Consider the following 17,269-nt stretch of genomic DNA (forward strand, 5'->3'; position numbering starts at 1 on the left):
CAGCATACTGTTTCAGTATGGATTAAAAATCTCTTTGTGTGTTTTGTTACTGTGAATGGAGTGAAAACGGTGCTAGACCAGAATCTGCGGCCGCTTTTCTGCCTATAGCAGAGTCCTCCCATTGCAGTGCCCCCTCTCCCCGACCTGCTGAACATGTTGCTGCAACATCTTCGGGGAGGTAAATCATTCAGAGGTGGTTTCCATTTAGTTGTGATCTGTCTATATACTGTTCTAGCCCGGATTTTGTTATCTTAGGGGAGAGAGGGTTGTCTGTCATTCACTTAAAAAAGGCTTATTAATGTTGTGTTCATTAGGGATATTCCTGATAATGTCAGGAAGAGGATGGTGAAGAGCAGTAAAATAAAGCTGAGCAGATTCATAAACAGTTTCATAGAGATCCATTAAAAAAAAAAACAAAAAACAAAAACAAACAAAACCCGTAGTGCATATCGATATGTTGTCAGTAGAGTCCCTTTCATCTCCTGAGGGGCATAATGGTTTGCTCAACTCACAAGTAATTCAGTGTTGTTTATATTTTTCTAACATACAGAAAAGTGCCTTTAAAAGTAGTATATTTTTTTAAGGAGGATGATGTTTTTCATAACACTGTACTGTACTATGATGCCATCAAAGAAAACAAAGTTATTTGGAAAATATCCCAACACTGGCTTTGGATAGATTCACTGGCAGTGAAACCTGATGTTTTGGAGGTCATCTTTGGGTGTAAGGCTGTGACAGTGAATTTTTTTAACACTATAATTGAAATTAAATAACATTTTTTGACAGATTCTGTGTCACAGTTCAGGAGGGATTTTTATTTATTTATTTATTTTTCTTTTCAGATAGCTTATGTTCATTCACACACAAACACAAAGTTCTAATACTAAACAAAGCTGCTGCTTAAAAAGAAAAAAAGAAAAAGAAAAAAAAAAAAGATTGTATTCTTTTTCTTCCTTTGTGGGAATGAGAGAAGAAAAATCTTTAACAACTAGAAAAGATGTTTTATCGTAGGGTGGGTTGCACTAAGTGCTGTTTCCTGTCTTTTACTTCCAGTGCAATGTTTAAGATCCTCTTAATGAAGAACTTCTGCTTAACCGCATTTGCACTTATTCTTGTGCTAGGTGATTGTCAGAGTACAGGTGGACTTAGCAATGGTGAAAAGAGGACTTTTGGGAGGAGGACTAGCACCTTTTTTTTTCACATTTGATCCCCCAGATTGACACTTTGCACACTTTATTCCCATCCTTGGGAATGATGAAGGGCTGGTAGCTTCATCAGGGACCCCAGCACTAACTTCATTAACATTCACCTGCAAGTCTTGACAGGCAGACACATAGACACACTCACACTCATGGATGTTACCCCTTGTAAGCAGTCTTGATTACTTTTACCCTTTTAAAAACTGCTCGTTAATGTAAGGATTCATCTGGTCCAGGGTCTTCTGCCTTCTTGACTGGCCATAGAGATGCAGCTTCAAATCAAAAGTATTAAACCATATCCAGAGTAACTGTTTCACAGACAAACAGAAGACAGTCATCAGGATGATGGCATGGTCATTTAAATTCTAGACATCAACCTGAATCTCTGTGATCCTGCTCAGGAAAGTGATGTATCAAGCTAGGTCAGATATTCTTGTCCTTGCAGTTTATAAGGCATGACAGGACTGCTTGCAGTGGTAACCTAAGAGTACTGTGTTAGCACAAGAAGTCTCTCCAGTTGGGTAAGTTCTTCATCTGTGGTGTGACTGACAAGGTAATATAGGATGGTTTTGGAGTTTTGAGGGTTTTCTTTGCCCAGGATAGATTGTCTAGTAGGTTGTTGCCATGCTCTTCACTTCCCCAGAGAGCAGAGTTCACCTTCAGAGACACTCAATTTGATCCATTTGGCGTTATCAGAATTTCATTATTTGTGTAACTGGTTTGGGAAGACTTCAACTTCATCACAAGATATCAGTATGTCAGGGTAGGCACAGGAACAGCTCGAGTAGCAGATAGCATGGTCATTTGCAGGACACCAGGGGGCAGCTTAGTTCCCTAAATAGTTCACAGTAACTGCAACAAACAAAAGCGTATTTCCAGTAAATTTAACTTTCTTGGGGAATTTCCTACAGCAGTTGTGCTTGATAACAAACAGAAAACTCCTTGTTTTATTTCACAAATGTTTTCCACCTTCAGCTCTACCTGGGCCTACAGTGCAGGTTGTGCTCCCTTGGTGTCTGACCGAAGTGCACCTGCAAGAGAAATGGGAACTGAGAAAATAAGGCTTCTGTGTGTCTGAGCAAGTAATATCATTGTGCCTTCTCCTGAATACTTCTGTTCTTTGCTAATGAAATGCAGTCCCTAGAGGGAAGAAATAAAAAGCAATTCAGTAATCGATTTTCATCTCTACCAGTGAAAATCTAGTGTGATGACACATACGGAACTGCAGATGCCTTGCAGGTACTGGCACAAATACCATCTTCTGAGTACTGAGAAGTTCTTAGTTCCAAATCTTTCCAAAGTTCCAGTTCTTTCCAAATCCCAGCTCTGGATCCTGTGTCCAGGGAGAGTAAATTAAAGTCTCCTGTCTTTCTGGACCTGTGGCTACAAGTTTATTATAGATTAACTTAGCAAGCAAGCAGCTCGAGCCATGGAAAACTGGGAAAGGACAATTCCATCCCTCTCCATCCATCTGCTTTGTTCGAGGCTCTTGTTTTATCTGGAAATTAAAATACTGTTCTTTGCCTCAGTTTCATCTCTTATTTCATTTTATTTCCTTGTTATAGTCATTCAAAGATGATGGAGAAGGCAGAATTTATTTGAAGGTGTGGAGGATTTGTGGGAGGTTATTTCCAGAAAGACTTCTGTGTATAGCTTATATCACAGGTGTGTAGAGGAATCTGGAAAGGACTTCCTTTGTAGCCTGGCTTCCTCTTATCTTACTGAATTCTCACATGGATATTCTCCTTCGCAGACCAGTCAGACTCAAGGTATAGTGCTTGTGTGCCTATGTGAGGCTCTTATAAAACAAATTAATTCTGACATTTGGTTTTGGTTTTGGAATACAGAAGTAGTTTAGCATGATTTTCTTTCTCATTGATTTTTTTTCCCCCACATTTTTCAAATGCATTATACGGCTAAGTTTTCAAACTGCTTTAAGCAAGATGTGAATCTTCTCTTTCTTTCTATTTTTTCCCCTCCTTAAGCTAGGTACGCTTTGAATGTATCTTAAGGCAGGTTTATATCAACATTTTCATTCAATTACTGTGCGCTGAGAAAAAAACAGACAAACAAACAAACAAAAAAAACAACACTGGAGGGGATGGCAGGATACACATATAGATAGTCTTTCTGTCTCTTGACAGAGATAGAGATGACCAGCTTTTTACAAAATGAATCTTTTGGAAAGCTTTCTGAAATGTGCCAGGAAGGACTGCGTGGGACTAGTGTTTTGTGCTGTATCACCTGGCAGCCAGTGCTCTCCTTGGAGCAGATGTTTGGATTACTTCTGCTCGAGGCAACACAATTATCATTTCAGAATTTGTATTCAGTAGATTCTGCTATGTTACAAAGATTGTTACTGGCCACAGTTTTTGAAATATCAGAATTTATTTTATCAATGTACCTTTTAAAAATATTTAATTACATTTATATTTGGCAGCCCCTGTTAGAAGCAACCTACTGATGCATTAGGTACTATGCAGGTTGTTCCTCACCATAGTGTGGTACAGCCACAGTTAGAAGATATTGAGACAGTTTTTTTTTTTTTTTTTTTTTTTTTTTTTCCTCCTGCTTTCTCTCCTAGTGCAAATTCATTTCAAATATCACATGTGATATTAAAGAGGAGATTGATAACCGTACAGTGGTTAACATACTGATTTGAGGCAAAATTATTGTAGCTGAAACTAATCTGAAAAGGTGGTTCAGAATGAGAGCCAACATATCTGTTCAAGCAGTAAAAAAAAGTATAGGAGTATTTCCTACTCAAGATGGGCAGAAATCCGAGCAGCTTTTGCAGAACTGGAGAAGGAAGGATTAGCATAGAGTGTGGGAAGGAGAACATAATTACATAAATTGCGTGATCCAGTCAAAGCTATATATAATTTTGTTTCTCTCCTCAGATGAGAGGCCATTTGTATAGGAAATATATTTGGTCTTTATGTTTTGTTATTGAGCTGGTATTACTGCTTACAGCACTCCTTAGGGTTGGGAGTACATCCAAAGCTGATCTCCAAAAATCCTGTGTTGTATAAAATGGCAACTATCAGAAATCAATAGGGACTATTTGCTGGGTACCATGTCAGATTTTAAATAATGAAGGTATGGGCCATCCAAAGGCCAGCCGAATTGCTTTTGCCACTAAAGCCCCACATTCACTCTCAATGACTGGCATAGATGATTATTTTCCTAATGGGCTCCATCTTTTCTTGGCTGAAGCTCTGTGATTCGTACCACCCACTACTGAACCACCAAGCTGCAAAATGTATGATCTGGATTTCATTACTGGCTTAAAGCTTGGCTTACTGCTTATATGGCAGACTCCATCATATAGAGCATAATACCTTTTTTTTTTTTAATTGTCATTTTATTTCTTTAGCGAAAGCTTAAACTGGTCATATGGCAATATAGTCAATTACTATAATTTATAGTGAATTATTACTCAATTTCATATATGTGTTATCCCCCTATAAGCTTAACAACAGTGAAATATTTAGGATCAATTACAACCTTTCCAGGAAGTTTCAAAAAGTCACCTTAAATAGTCATCCTGGCAACTTTAGACTCTGTAAACCACAGAATCTGGCACTTCCTGAGGAATAAAACTATTACAAAGCAGATCTAGTGCCAACAAGTCTTTAGACTACTCTATTATATAAATGCTTTTTACAGGCTTACAGATCTACTTTTATCATTTCATTAATGAAATTATTCCCAATAGTCATAAAAGGAAATAGTTAGTTTTAAATAGTAAGTATCAATCCAGATTTTTGTTGTGTACCTTCTGATTAGCAGACAGCCAAGCATATTCTTTGCCAAAACTGTAGTCTCCAAGAGAGTCTTACTCCTTTTCTCACTGCTGCCAAAGCAAGTCAAAAATGGGAGTACAATGAGTTTGTATGTCTGAATAAGATTTGGAGTTGGCTTGCTGTCTGCTTGCTTTCCCTTTAGAGCACATACCCGGTGTGATTCATTCCTCTTCTCCTTGCCTACTTCAAGCCCCTTTTTATGACTTACAAAGCTTCACAAATATGTTTTATGGAGTTATAGATGACCTGAGGGCAACTCCAGAAAAGGCCGGATTTTCTGAAAACCCCTGTTTTGTTGTGAATTGTTTTAACTGCTGCCATACTTTCCTAAAGTCAGACAGATCTCCTTTTTGGCAGATTTGACATCTTCATCAATTTTCCTAAACAGATTGCCTCATCAGAGTCATAATACAAAAGGGAACCTTGAAAAGACAAGAGCTGCTCATTTAGTTGGAAAACAATGTCAGGCTGGGGAGAACAGGATGTTCCAGGCTACCCAAATGGAAACCACCAGATCCTTTATGGTTGTCTTTGGTTACAAGCAAGAAGAAGTAAAATACAGGAGGAAATATTGCTCAGTGAATGCTTATTTTCTTTCTGCTTTCTTGGACTTAAGAAAACTTTTGTTTGAGAATCCTTTGGAAACCTGACACAAGTGTGTATCTCATCCCCCTACAATTGGTCAGGTTTTAAATACCTGAATCCAAGTAGCCACAGTGTCTAAAGTGCGATCTGTTTATGCTAGGTAGAGTTGTTAATATACTTGTGTTCTCATTCAAGTATATTGTATATTTTTAGAATAATTAATTTGAGCTACCCTAATAGTTTGTTTTTGAGGTTAAGCAAGGCTAGTTTTAAGCTCTCAAGCTTCAGCTCTAAAAAATGGCCTGAAGAATCCATTTCAGAATGGTCTAATTCCTGGAGGGTGGATGTTTGGTTCCTAGGGAAGAAAAAGAAAGCCCTCAAGAGCTACTTGCTGATTCTCATTATCAAAGTCACAAGAAGACCAGCTAGAAGGAGTTGACCATTGCTGTATGGTATTCTTATATCATATGAGAAATTTCCTCTGAGTATGTAGTCTCATTACAATTACTTCTTGTCAAACTAAAACCAACTAGGAGAATAACTCCCGAGTTGCCTGCTCCCGATTCAGCAATCCTTCTGCCAAGCGCAGCTGGTACAGAGCCTCCGTTCCCTGCAAAGTGCAGTGTGGCCACGCAGACCCCGGAGCCCCCTTTGCCCACCCCTGCAGCTGTGCAGCCACCTTTTGCAGCCCCGTCTGTGGAAGCAACTCTCGTGGAACCTCCCCATCCTGCCAGGTACAAGGATACCCACCACAAAAAGGCACAATTGAAACTCTATTTTTACTTATGGTTTCACCTGATTTTTTTTGATGTCAAGGTGGAGCAGTTCACAGGCATCTCTTGACCCTCATGATGCTCTGGAAATTAGCATAACAATTAGCAACTAGAGTAGCTATTAGACAAAATTTAGAAAAGTACTTCAGAAATCATAGTGGCCTTTAGATAGAGATGGAGAAACTAAAATCATGGGTAGGAGATTTGATAGGAAGGTGACTTTGCTGAAGAAATTTGATGACATGAATTGAATATGCGGTATTGAAGTATGGAAGGAAAAGGTGAAATAAGATTTTGGGGGAAGGTGTAGGACAGTGCAAGTAATATACGGTTCTTTGATGTTAAGCATTTTATTTACATGCCTTTCAGAGGTTTGTCACCCTTGTTATAATAGGCACATTTTTGAATTGACCAGTAGGCTGGAGTTTCTGGAGAAGAGTATAAGTGTTAACTTGTAAAGTGACAGGACATTAATTATTCTTACCAGTTACCAATAGGGAAAGATAGCTCCCATCACCTGCACCCCTCCAAAAAAAAAAAAAAAAAAAAAAAAAAAAAAAAAAAAAAAAGAGGGAGGGTAGAAAAATAAGTCCTTATTGGAGTGGGCATTGGGTACAAGAATGGGGATCTGGGTATCTGGGTTCATTTAGTTTTAAGAACCCATTTGTTGAGTCTTTCTAACATGCAGATTGGCATGCTAGTAATTAATAATCACTGATATTAAACTATACCTGTTCTTTTTTTTTTTTATGGCTAAGGAGGGCTTTTAAAAATCCTTAAATGAACTCCTCTTGAGCTTTAGCTACCATTGCCGAAGGCCTAATAAGTGTTCGATTAATGACTTTTTTTTTTCTCTTACTGCTTTTGGGCAGGCATGATGCATCTATCTCTACTTGTGAAACAAGTTCTTTCAGTAAAATTTCAAGCTGTCAGTCTAAATCATCCATAAGTCATTCAAGGTAAATCTTTCAAAGTATGGGTACAGCAGACTGCCTAGGTGTAAGCAAGGTTTTCAGGCAGAATTTCTGCACGTAAATCCAAGCAGCAATGTACGAATGGCATTGTTTGGAGTTTTTTTTGTTCATTTCTGAAGTGATTGAAAAATACACAGTAATTGTGCGGACATTGTCTTAACATTTTAAGATAGAGGTGGGGTTATGGATTCAGTATTGTAGAGATGACTTTGGAGTGAGCACATTTTTTCATGGCTCTTGCCTCTTCATATTCCTTCCCATTTATGTAATAATTAGGGGAAATGCAAAAGGGCATGAAGAACATGCTGAATTTTGAAAAGGTGGCTAAAAATATACCTGCTGAAGTTGTATCAGCAAATATTGCAAAGTTTTTGGTGTTTATTATTTATTCTGAAAAAGCAGGGGGAGGTAACTTACTTTCAGGCCTCCTTCTGTCAGTACTGTGGAGAATGAGTTAGGTCCACATGGGCCATCAGTCATGGGCAGAGGGTTCAGTGGGAACAACCCAGGGGTGAGAGAGAGTCTGGGATGAGCACTTTGAAGGCTGATAGATGCTGATCACTGACTTGGTGAATGGAAAGTTTTATTTGTAGGTAAAATCAGAATTGTTTCTTTCTGTGTTAGTGTTCAGGGGGCTAATATGTTGCCCTGACATCTCTGTGAGCTGGGAACCTACAATAGCATTACTTTATGGTGGTTAGTGAAGTCTAGTATTGTACTCTGTCAATCTTTTCTGCTTTCTCTGTGTTCTCTGTTGGTTCAAAGTTTGTGTGCTAGAACAGTACTGCTGGGAAGTCCTTTGGGAAGTCTGCCCAAGCCTGGACCTGCTCCTGTTCCCGTTTTTTCTCCTTTCAAGCAGAGATCAAAAATTAAGAGCATGGCTGCTGCTGCTGTGTCTGCTGCCATTGCTGTCCGGGCCAGGTAGACATCAACTTTAATGGAACATTTTACAAATTAGTTTAAGAAAATTCAAGCTCAGACAAGAATAATTGCTCCTTGGCAGGATTGCAAAATCAGCTCTTTCACAATAGCATGGTGGCAACTCATTAGAATATGTCCAAGGCTCCCATGTCCTTTTAGCTTAGCTCCAAACTGCTGCTCTGAACCTTGGTGAGTAATTCTGCTTCTCTGATCCTCGTGATACCCATGATACGGTTCAGTCAGTAAACTAATTGAAAATAACAGTTAAGTGATATGGGTGCCAAAGAATAATCTGCATCTTTAAATAACTTCTGGATGCTGAAGAGAGTAGAGAGAGTTGCATCTAAATCTTTAGTATATTACTCTTTGTAAGGGATTATTAAGACCAGTGGTCTCAATGTTGTTGGTTGTGCACCTCAATCATTTAAAAAAAATAAATAATTTTGAATGTGCACTCCCAATACGTGTATTTATTACTTCCTAAAATATTAGTAAAGTAGTTCATGCATATAATTTATATACACTATAAAACATACACAAAAGCAGAAATTAGAAAAGGTGAGAAAAAGATTAAATAAACACATTTTTTTAAATGGTAAAAATATATATGCTTTTCACACTGCAGCGGGATTTTTGGGCACATCAGGATGTGTACATGCCACTTTGGAGACCGCTTTAGATGGCATTTCTAAGTCAGTCCTTTGAGGTTCAGTTTATCCATACTGCTACAGAATTTGTAGAACTTTTCATTTTTTTGGGCTTTCAGTTAGTCCCAGCCAACTTGAACTCTGTTGAGTTGGCTGGTTTGTTTACATGGTCTTTTTAAATGCTTGTCAGACTCTCTGAACCTAGTGTCTACCGTTCGCTCTTGGATGCCCTGCTCATCACCCCTGTCACTAAACCTCCTCTGCAAGCCATTGGGCCCTCCAGGAAGTCAACAAGTGCTCTGGAGCTGCAAAAGAGCAAAAGGTATTGTCTGAGTGCTGCACAAGGTTGGCACCGAGGACTCGCAAGAAACCGGCTTCTCCTTCAAAGCCTGTTTCTATCGTCTGCATGTTTTCAGCAGTCTGCTTGTTGTGGTTTTTGGCACGATGTCCCTTGATCCCGAATCCTGTTGGTTTCACCTCTTTGCAGAACTAATCTGCACCTTGGTCCTGCCGGTGCTGTTTGTGCAAATCCACCCTACTAAGCAAAGCAGGCATCTAGTGCACTTCTGAGATGCACGATGCTGTTTGTGTTGCATTCAGAAGCTCACAGGGGAGGCACTGTCACTCCAAATAGCTGACTGGAGAAGAAACAAGATATTCTGGCTCAAAACCTCTACCCAGATGAATTATTTGCAACAGTTCTTTGAGCAAGCAAGCCGTGTGTTAGGCTGTGAGGGTGCTCCTGGAACAAAAAGCTGCTATTTTTCAAAGCCCATTTTTAATGTATGAAATCAAATAACTGGCATGTGGTGCAGCAAATAAGTGTTTTAAAAAATTATTTGCTGTCTAGACTCTTTGTTCCAACATTGATTCTTTTCAGTGCACAGGACTTCTTGTTTCCTGACTGCAGCTATGTTAACACTACCTCCTGTGAAAAGCTGCTTTTATGTAATTGACTTCAGCCTCAAAGGAGAGAAACTTTGGGCGTATTTTAAAGGACAGTACATAGTAAGTTGTGCTAGGGAAGAAATAATCTGTGTATTTTCATGTACTTGCATTTTCACAAGAATAATACCCTTAAGGAGATAAAGCCCAATTAAAGATAGAGCTGAGATCCACTTGATGTAAAAAGAAAAGAAAAAAAAGTCATGTGTTAGTTCTTTGCCTCCTGTTTCATGGCTTGCAGGGTGACCTGAGTCACTAGAAAAGGCTAAAGTAGCTCTGACTTCAGGGAGGAAAATGGTGATCACAGATCATCTTTCCTTTTATCTTTTTTTTTTTTTTTTTTCTTCTCGTGTGTGTGTGTTCTTGCATCCAAAGGGAAATCTTCTGTAGCAATTCTGATATCTGTGTACCACTGGTAAAGTCCAGGACATGCTGCCAGCACAACTTCAGTCTAGCTATGCTCTTTGTTTGCTGATATTTTAGTAAGGAAAATAATGGCAGTGAAAACAAATTCTCTGATTTTCCTTTTTTCCTTCACTCACTGATGTGCAGAGTTTGTGGCATAAGCTGCAAATGAAGTTAGATTGTTACAAGAATGTAAGCATTTGCCTTGCTGACTCTGAAGCTGTCTTTATGTTTATGCATCTTTTGCTCATGATACAGGGAGAAACATACTGGGGTGACAATTTCTACTTTACTTTTTATCAACTTGAACTGCCAGTGCATGTAAGGAAGAAGAGGTTGCCAGTAGATGGAGCTGTAGAAACGAGGCTTTGTGCTGCCTCATCCCAGTGAGAAAAGGAGCACAAACTCACTGTATAGATTGAGAAACATGTACCAAAATTAGAGATAAAAGAAAAATTTTGCTCACAGTTCATTGTCAATAAGTACATATTCTCCTGTAAGTTCAACACATAGCAATCAAAACCAATCAATTATGTCAGAAGGAGAAAAAATAACAATGCTGAAAAATATTTTAAGCAGCAGCTCACTTCATCCCACAACGAAATAGCTGGTAAGGAAATAGAGCTGAAATCGTATGTCCATAAAGAGATGAGGGTATGACATAACATAACTTGTTACAACTTGGGACAACATATGCTAACTTGTTCAAAACAACTGGCACAACCAAGACAGCCAAGTAAATAAGCTTAAACAACTTCACATTTTGTGTTTTCCATCTCTTTGTTAAAATACCTTACATGAAAGGGTAATTTACCTGAGGTAGCAGTGTTTTGTTTGCATTATCTTCAGGGAAAAACTCAAGATGATTGCAACTACAGCAAAAGCAGGGCTTAGGTCTTGTTCTGCAGTAGAGTTTCTTTGGAAGTATTTCTATTTCATACCTTTCACTTGACCATCTCTATTTCAAAAAGCTTGTTGTCTTAAACTTTGCTGTACTGGGTAGCTGACAGAAAACTTTTTTTTTTTTTTTTTTTCCTGACTGATGCAATATCACTTATTAACTGGCTTGAAGTAGTGTCGAATATCCACACATTTTTTTCTTCTCCTAGATTCCTCAGAAATGTTTTTTTGTTTGTTTTGTTTTTGTATAGCATAGGCATGCAATCTTTCACTAATTTAAGTTCATCCTGTTGGCAACAGAGCCTTAAGTTTTATAGTTCTGTGTTTTTTTATTTTCCTTTTTTTTTTTTTTTTTTTTTTTTACATACATATATAAGGCAAAATAAATGTATTTAATACACTGCATTTCCAAGAACTGGAGGTCTTGCTTAAAATTAAACCATGTGGCAAAACTCAAGTTTTGGGAGACATTAGCAGAAATGGGCATAGACATGACTTTTGCTTTACATACCTGACACAAAGCCATGTAGAATTACTTGAAAACAAGAGTAGCCTGGTCTTGTGAGAAAATCACCAGGGTTGACTCTGAAAATATTTAGTCTGAAAGAAGTTTTGAATTGTTTCTGTGCAGACCACTGCTTATGTAAGAGTTGCATATGTCCTTACTGCAGCTCAGTATGGAAATACTTTCACCCACGTGACTTTCCCTTGTCTTACTCTATTTTGCACTTTCTTGCAAGTTACTGGAACACTATCGGGCTAGCATAAGATCTGAACACCAGTTTTAAAAATTGAATGAGACTGTGGGTTTCCAGAGGGATAGGAACAAGTTCAGCACTTAGTATTTCTTGTCTTCTGTTTCTTTATTGTTGCACCAGATAGTCCTTGCAATAAAAGTGTATGTGTTCCCCCATTCATATGGTTTTATCACTGTTTTCATGCCTGGCTTTTTCTGATCTTCTAATTTTTGTGTGTGTGTATTTTAGAAGTTGTTTATTCAAGTTTCTGGATTATGCTTAATGCTTGATTGGGATGAATAGATAACCAACAGGCAGCAATATTTAATACCAGGGAAATCTTACTTGTTTGTTAAACTATTTTGGTTTTAGAAGCCATAAAGCAGAATAAAGCCTATCACATTCCACATGGTTGTGCCAGAAACCAGCAAGAGTGATTTGCTTGCTTTTTTTTTTTTTTTTTTTTTCCTTTCTTCTTGTCTTGTTTTTGTCTTAAAAGATTTAGTGTTCTTAAGGGAAAATAACCTCACAGAATTCCTGGCCATGTGAAGCAAGCATTTACAGACTCTTAGATATTATATGATCTTTCCTGTCAGCAGGCTTTCTCAGACCCCAAGAGACTTGTTCCTGATTCACGCGGTCATTCTGGACAACAAGCAGGAGTTAAAATATCTTTTGTAATCCAGAGAACTATTAGGAAAATGTTTATGTACCAAACTGAGCTGCTAGTACCCATTGGGGTTTGGATGATGATATTTACAGATGGATACCCTGGTATCTTGGACTTGCGTTGGAGAAAATCCTGCCAATCCTCTAGAGCCTGCTTAGGAAAGTCTGAGATTTGTCCCTTGTTACCATTTCAGCAGTGTTAGATGTTACAGGACAGCAAGCTGTGTTTCATTATCAGCTAGGACCATAGCTTCTCCTTCGGCTAATAACAGCATGAGACAGTTATCTTTTTTAAAGCACGTATTTCTGCTGGAATGCTCTGTACAGGAGTTTCCATGGAAGGATGGGCGGAGGTTTAGGCCTCTATAACCCCAAACCATGTGTTTTTCTTCTCTCTGACTTCTGGGGAGAGAGAGGAGAGGGTTTCAAAACCTTTGCATCCAAGAGGGTTTTCCACTGCTGATTTCTTGAAATGCCTCTGAAGTATGCTCAGCCTAGTGTCAGTGCACGTGATTTTGGGAAAGAAGAAGGCATGGCATAGGTGCAGATATCCAGGAGTGGTCCCTGAGAAACTGGTGCTCCTTTCACGTGTGACCTGGACCTGCTTCCTTCTGCACAGGCTCCTCACCTATCACCCTTCTGTAGCATCCAAGAGGCTCTTAGTACCATGTCCTGACAGGGACTAACAGCTGGCAAATGTCTTTATCTCCCAGTCCTTCAACCAAGTAATAGCATGTAATGCAGTGTTTGGTATCTGGGGAGGAAGATGAGGAGAAAGAGTCAGGAATTACTCAGTTTTTATTAGATGTTGCCTGTTTGCATAGTGTTCCTGTTGGTTAGGAAGAGCTAAATCTGAGGAGCTTGTTGTGAGCTCTGGGTAAGTTTGTGCTGGCACTGGATTCTGGTATGTGTCCCCAGCTCTCAGACTGAGCCCCAGAAAGTTCTTTCTTTTCCATAAATGTTGTTGTTTGCCAGTTTTCTTTGGTTGATTTTTCTGTTTCCCTTGCAAACCACTTCCAACAATTATTTGTTTCATCTTTCTATAACTTAATAATTAAACACATCTTGGATTTTCTGGTCACAGGGCTTGAAATCAGCTGGGCTTGTGTTTCACTGTTCCTTCTTGCAGGGCTGAAAACCCTTGCCCAAAGCTTGACAGGAGAGTTTTTTTTTGACATCTGCTAAGCAATATCATCTTTCTTAAAATGAAAGTGACTGTTTTGGTTACTTGTAAGAACATATATCATTTGTATTTTGAAGAGGGACCCAAGTAGTTTTCTACCCTAAGTTTAGAACATCATTTGCAGTGATAATGTACATTAACTTTCATCATGGAAAACTTTATTTATTTATTTTCTGTAAGTATTCATCAGGTGGAGGAGAATTATTTAAGAGTTACAGAACAGAGTTAAAAGGTTAAAACTAGAGCTAGGAGGTAAGCTTGGCATTATCAACAGCACAGGTGTTCTGACATCAGAATGTACTTAACCTGAACCTGACTTCTGAGTGTCACTTGGACAGTCTGAGAAACCTACTTATGTGGAGCTTGGTAAATACATAAGGTTTATCAGTTTATCATTCCTTCTTCAGTCTTATAATGACAACACTGAAAAATACACTGTAGTTCTCTTCCTTAATCTATTAATTTTCTTGAATTTCTGCATTTTTTTTTCTCTTTAAACCATGTATTCTCTCAGGAAAGAATCAAGGTTATTCTCAAATCTTTTTAGGCTTGCACTTACTTAAAAAATCTTAAGTAACCTTAGAAATATTGTCAAAGTTTTTTTGTAATAAACGAGGAAAACATGTTTTTGTTTACAATGTGAAGCTCAGCTTAACTTAAAAAAAAATCATACAAGAGCATCATTCTTTTGGTTGGCCTCATGAAACATTTTTTTTTTCTGCCTGGTATGAGAACAAAGATTTAACAGTAAGAACAACAGTCTGGGTCATCACTGTACAACATCTTAGTGCGCTACAAAACAGTAGCAGGGCTAATTTTGGGGTTTGTAGAGTCTCTTCTTGGAAGATCTGTTTGTTTTTGAAAGACATAGAACAATTAAAAACAATAGTTGAAAGTTTGATCATTTCCCAGCATAGATGGAGATGAAGTAAAACGTTTAGGAATTAATTTTGAAGCATGAATTTTGAATAAGTTTAGCATATAAAAGGTGGAATATCTCCAGGGTTCTTTGAAAGTGAGACAAGGATGTATATATCTTTCTCTCTAAGGAGAATGCCATATTGTGTTTGCAGGCAACTGTTTGATTAGGAGCTGTAATTCAGAAAACACAGCGTGTGCACTATTCCCTGCAGCCCACTGTTGGTGGGCAATGTTACACTGGAGAGATGTGCCAAGCATCTTGCCTGTTAAATTAACTGGCTGTAGTGCAGGCTTAAGTTTATTCAACTCTTACTTGAAAAAAAAAAAAAAATAAGGCACAGAGTGCAAAGGGTGTCCAAGACCTGTCAGAAGTTTTGGTGTGAGGCCAGCATGATGCCCTCTTTCAAAAAATCATGGCTTCAAGCTTTTCCCTTGTGAAGCTGGTCTTTAGGATAGTACATAATCCATCTTAGGTGGTCACAAATCACAGGGGGTTTCAACCTGTGGTTATCACTGTCTTTTAGGCTGGAGTCTTTGCGATTCCTCTTTTCAGTCTTTTTGTTTTCTAAGTGAAAACCTAAATGTCTCCAGAAATCTGTTGGTTCAGGAACTTGGCTAACATGCCATTCACAAGCCTCAGCATTCAGCCATGGAAGTGGTGATGGTGAAGATAAAAGTCAGTGTTACAACTAGCCTTGTAGGCACAAGGCAGCATCTGCTTCTCCTCCTATACATGTAAAACTGCAAATCTGGAGATGAAGCAAAATTTCCATCCTGAGGGAGGTCAGGATGGAAATTTTGCTTCATCTCCAGATTTGCAGGTGAAGCAAAGATGATTTGCATCTCCTGTCTTTCCTCCAAAATAGTTGTAGTTGAGGAGCCTCAAAAGCTGCCGTTCACCAGCTGCATGCTTAAGCTGAGTTCAGCTGTTTTCTATGTGGTATTCTTCAGGAAGTGATGCTTTAAGGTGGAGTTCCAGCCTTTGGTGGCTATGCTTGGCAAGTTGATATTTGTGTTTTTGAGCCAGATTAACAACAGCTATAAATTGATATGAAGTCCAGTGGATGGAGATCACTGACCTTATGAGAGAGTTTTGCCTGTCTAGAATCCCTTTTTGCTCAGTAAGTAGCCTTGTCTGTGTAAAGGCAGCTGGTGGTTCAGCAGGATTTTCTTATTTGTGGTTTCAGACGAAGGCAGTAAAATAGGGGCTGGGCTTGAAAAATGATTTGACAAGTGGTGGTGAGTCTTTTAGATGGAGAAGGAATTTTTTTTTTTTTTTTTTTTTTTTTTTTTTTTTTTTTAACAGAAAAAGACTGTGTTTTGTGGAAATCTCAAAGTTGTAAAGGGGTTCTGGCCTGGAGCAGGTTTGATGGTTTGTGTCTCAGATGCACTCGACTATTTAAAAGGATATTTTTGTGACACTGAAGTTGGAGGCACGTGCTTTTTTCATACTGGAAGACAGTCCTTAACTACCTTGTGCTTATGAACCACTGAGCTGCTACTTAATGTCAGATGATGTCTTCCTATCCTTTTTCTTTCATTCTGCAAAGACATTTTTATGCAGTATCTCTCTGCTGCCTCAAAATCTGTTGTTAGGAAGACTTGTATTCTAAGCTTTTAAGGAGCATAATGTGTGCCTTAAATGCCTCCATTTGCACTGTACAAATGTCTCTGAAAATCTTTAACGTTCAAATGTAACAGAATGCAAGGTCTCACTTGGTGCTTCACTGTACTTGTGAATGCTGCATACAGCAAATCAATCAGAGTATCACTTAGTGACAGCTACCTTTGTTAGAAAAAGCCTTTAATTGCAGTAGCTGTTACTGAGTGTTCAGATACACTCTGTAAACTGTGAATCTTTGCCTTATCCAGCTAAACATACTAAATACATCAGTTGCTAACCCTGCGAATCTAGAGGCAGAAGTCAAGGTTGTGAACTTGTGTTTTGGCCTCATTATATGTCCAAGTGCTTCCATCCAGCATGGTCAAGGCACTGCTGTTAATTTGCAATAAGTGTAAAGTAAAAATAACTCAAGGATTTTTGCTATACGAACTTGGCATAATCTATATTCTATTCTGTGAATCACCCCAGTGAAATACATACAATATATGTGCTGAAATTTTGTTATTCTTCGACAGAAAAGAGTACAAGGATTCTAATGCATCAGCTGATGAATTTCCAGATTACACAAACTATGTATTTGGAATTGTTTTGATTTTATTTTGCAATGCTGTTGAGTTTATTTACTGTTTTGTTTGCAAATGAACTTCAGTAGCAATTACTCCTCTACTCTGAAAATTTTTAATGAAAATATTTGTTTTCAGCTTCCCGAAGACAAATACCCATTGTATGGATACTATTACGTGGCATAAAAATCGTGTAGTTATAACTTTCTGATTCTTGAACAGTCTTGAGGAATAAGGAGTGAAAATTTATTAAGTAAATAGTGGCTACTTACACTCTATGTGAACCTTAAGTGCCATTTTCATCATGTGTCTTTTTAAATAGCCGATGGAGTTATGTTAACCCTTAAAATACAAAAGCAGCTGTAAACTGCTCCAAAGAGGCAATATAAAATATTGAGTACATTGTTTAATGAATAA

The 17,269-nt window shown here is 38.3% G+C and overlaps 1 protein-coding gene across 15 annotated transcripts in view; it reads left to right on the plus strand.

The window, feature by feature from the left end:
• Positions 1-17,269, plus strand: part of PDLIM5 (PDZ and LIM domain 5) — a 130,719-nt gene that overhangs the window by 83,940 nt on the left and 29,510 nt on the right. For 8 of the 15 annotated variants that reach the window (XM_084518533.1, XM_084518548.1, XM_084518552.1 and 5 more), the window contains 5 exons: positions 52-178; positions 6,124-6,324; positions 7,236-7,322; positions 8,103-8,258; positions 9,096-9,227. The exons of 3 other annotated variants lie outside the window; for them this stretch is intronic. In XM_084518533.1, coding sequence (XP_084374659.1) covers positions 52-178; positions 6,124-6,324; positions 7,236-7,322; positions 8,103-8,258; positions 9,096-9,227 — 703 coding nt within the window. The remainder of the gene's footprint in view (positions 1-51; positions 179-6,123; positions 6,325-7,235; positions 7,323-8,102; positions 8,259-9,095; positions 9,228-17,269) is intronic. 4 more of the 15 variants (XM_084518547.1, XM_084518550.1, XM_084518549.1 and 1 more) reach the window with 2 other exon arrangements.

Source organism: Aythya ferina (genome assembly GCF_964211825.1).
Source record: "Aythya ferina genome assembly, chromosome: 4".
Classification (NCBI taxonomy): domain Eukaryota; kingdom Metazoa; phylum Chordata; class Aves; order Anseriformes; family Anatidae; genus Aythya; species Aythya ferina.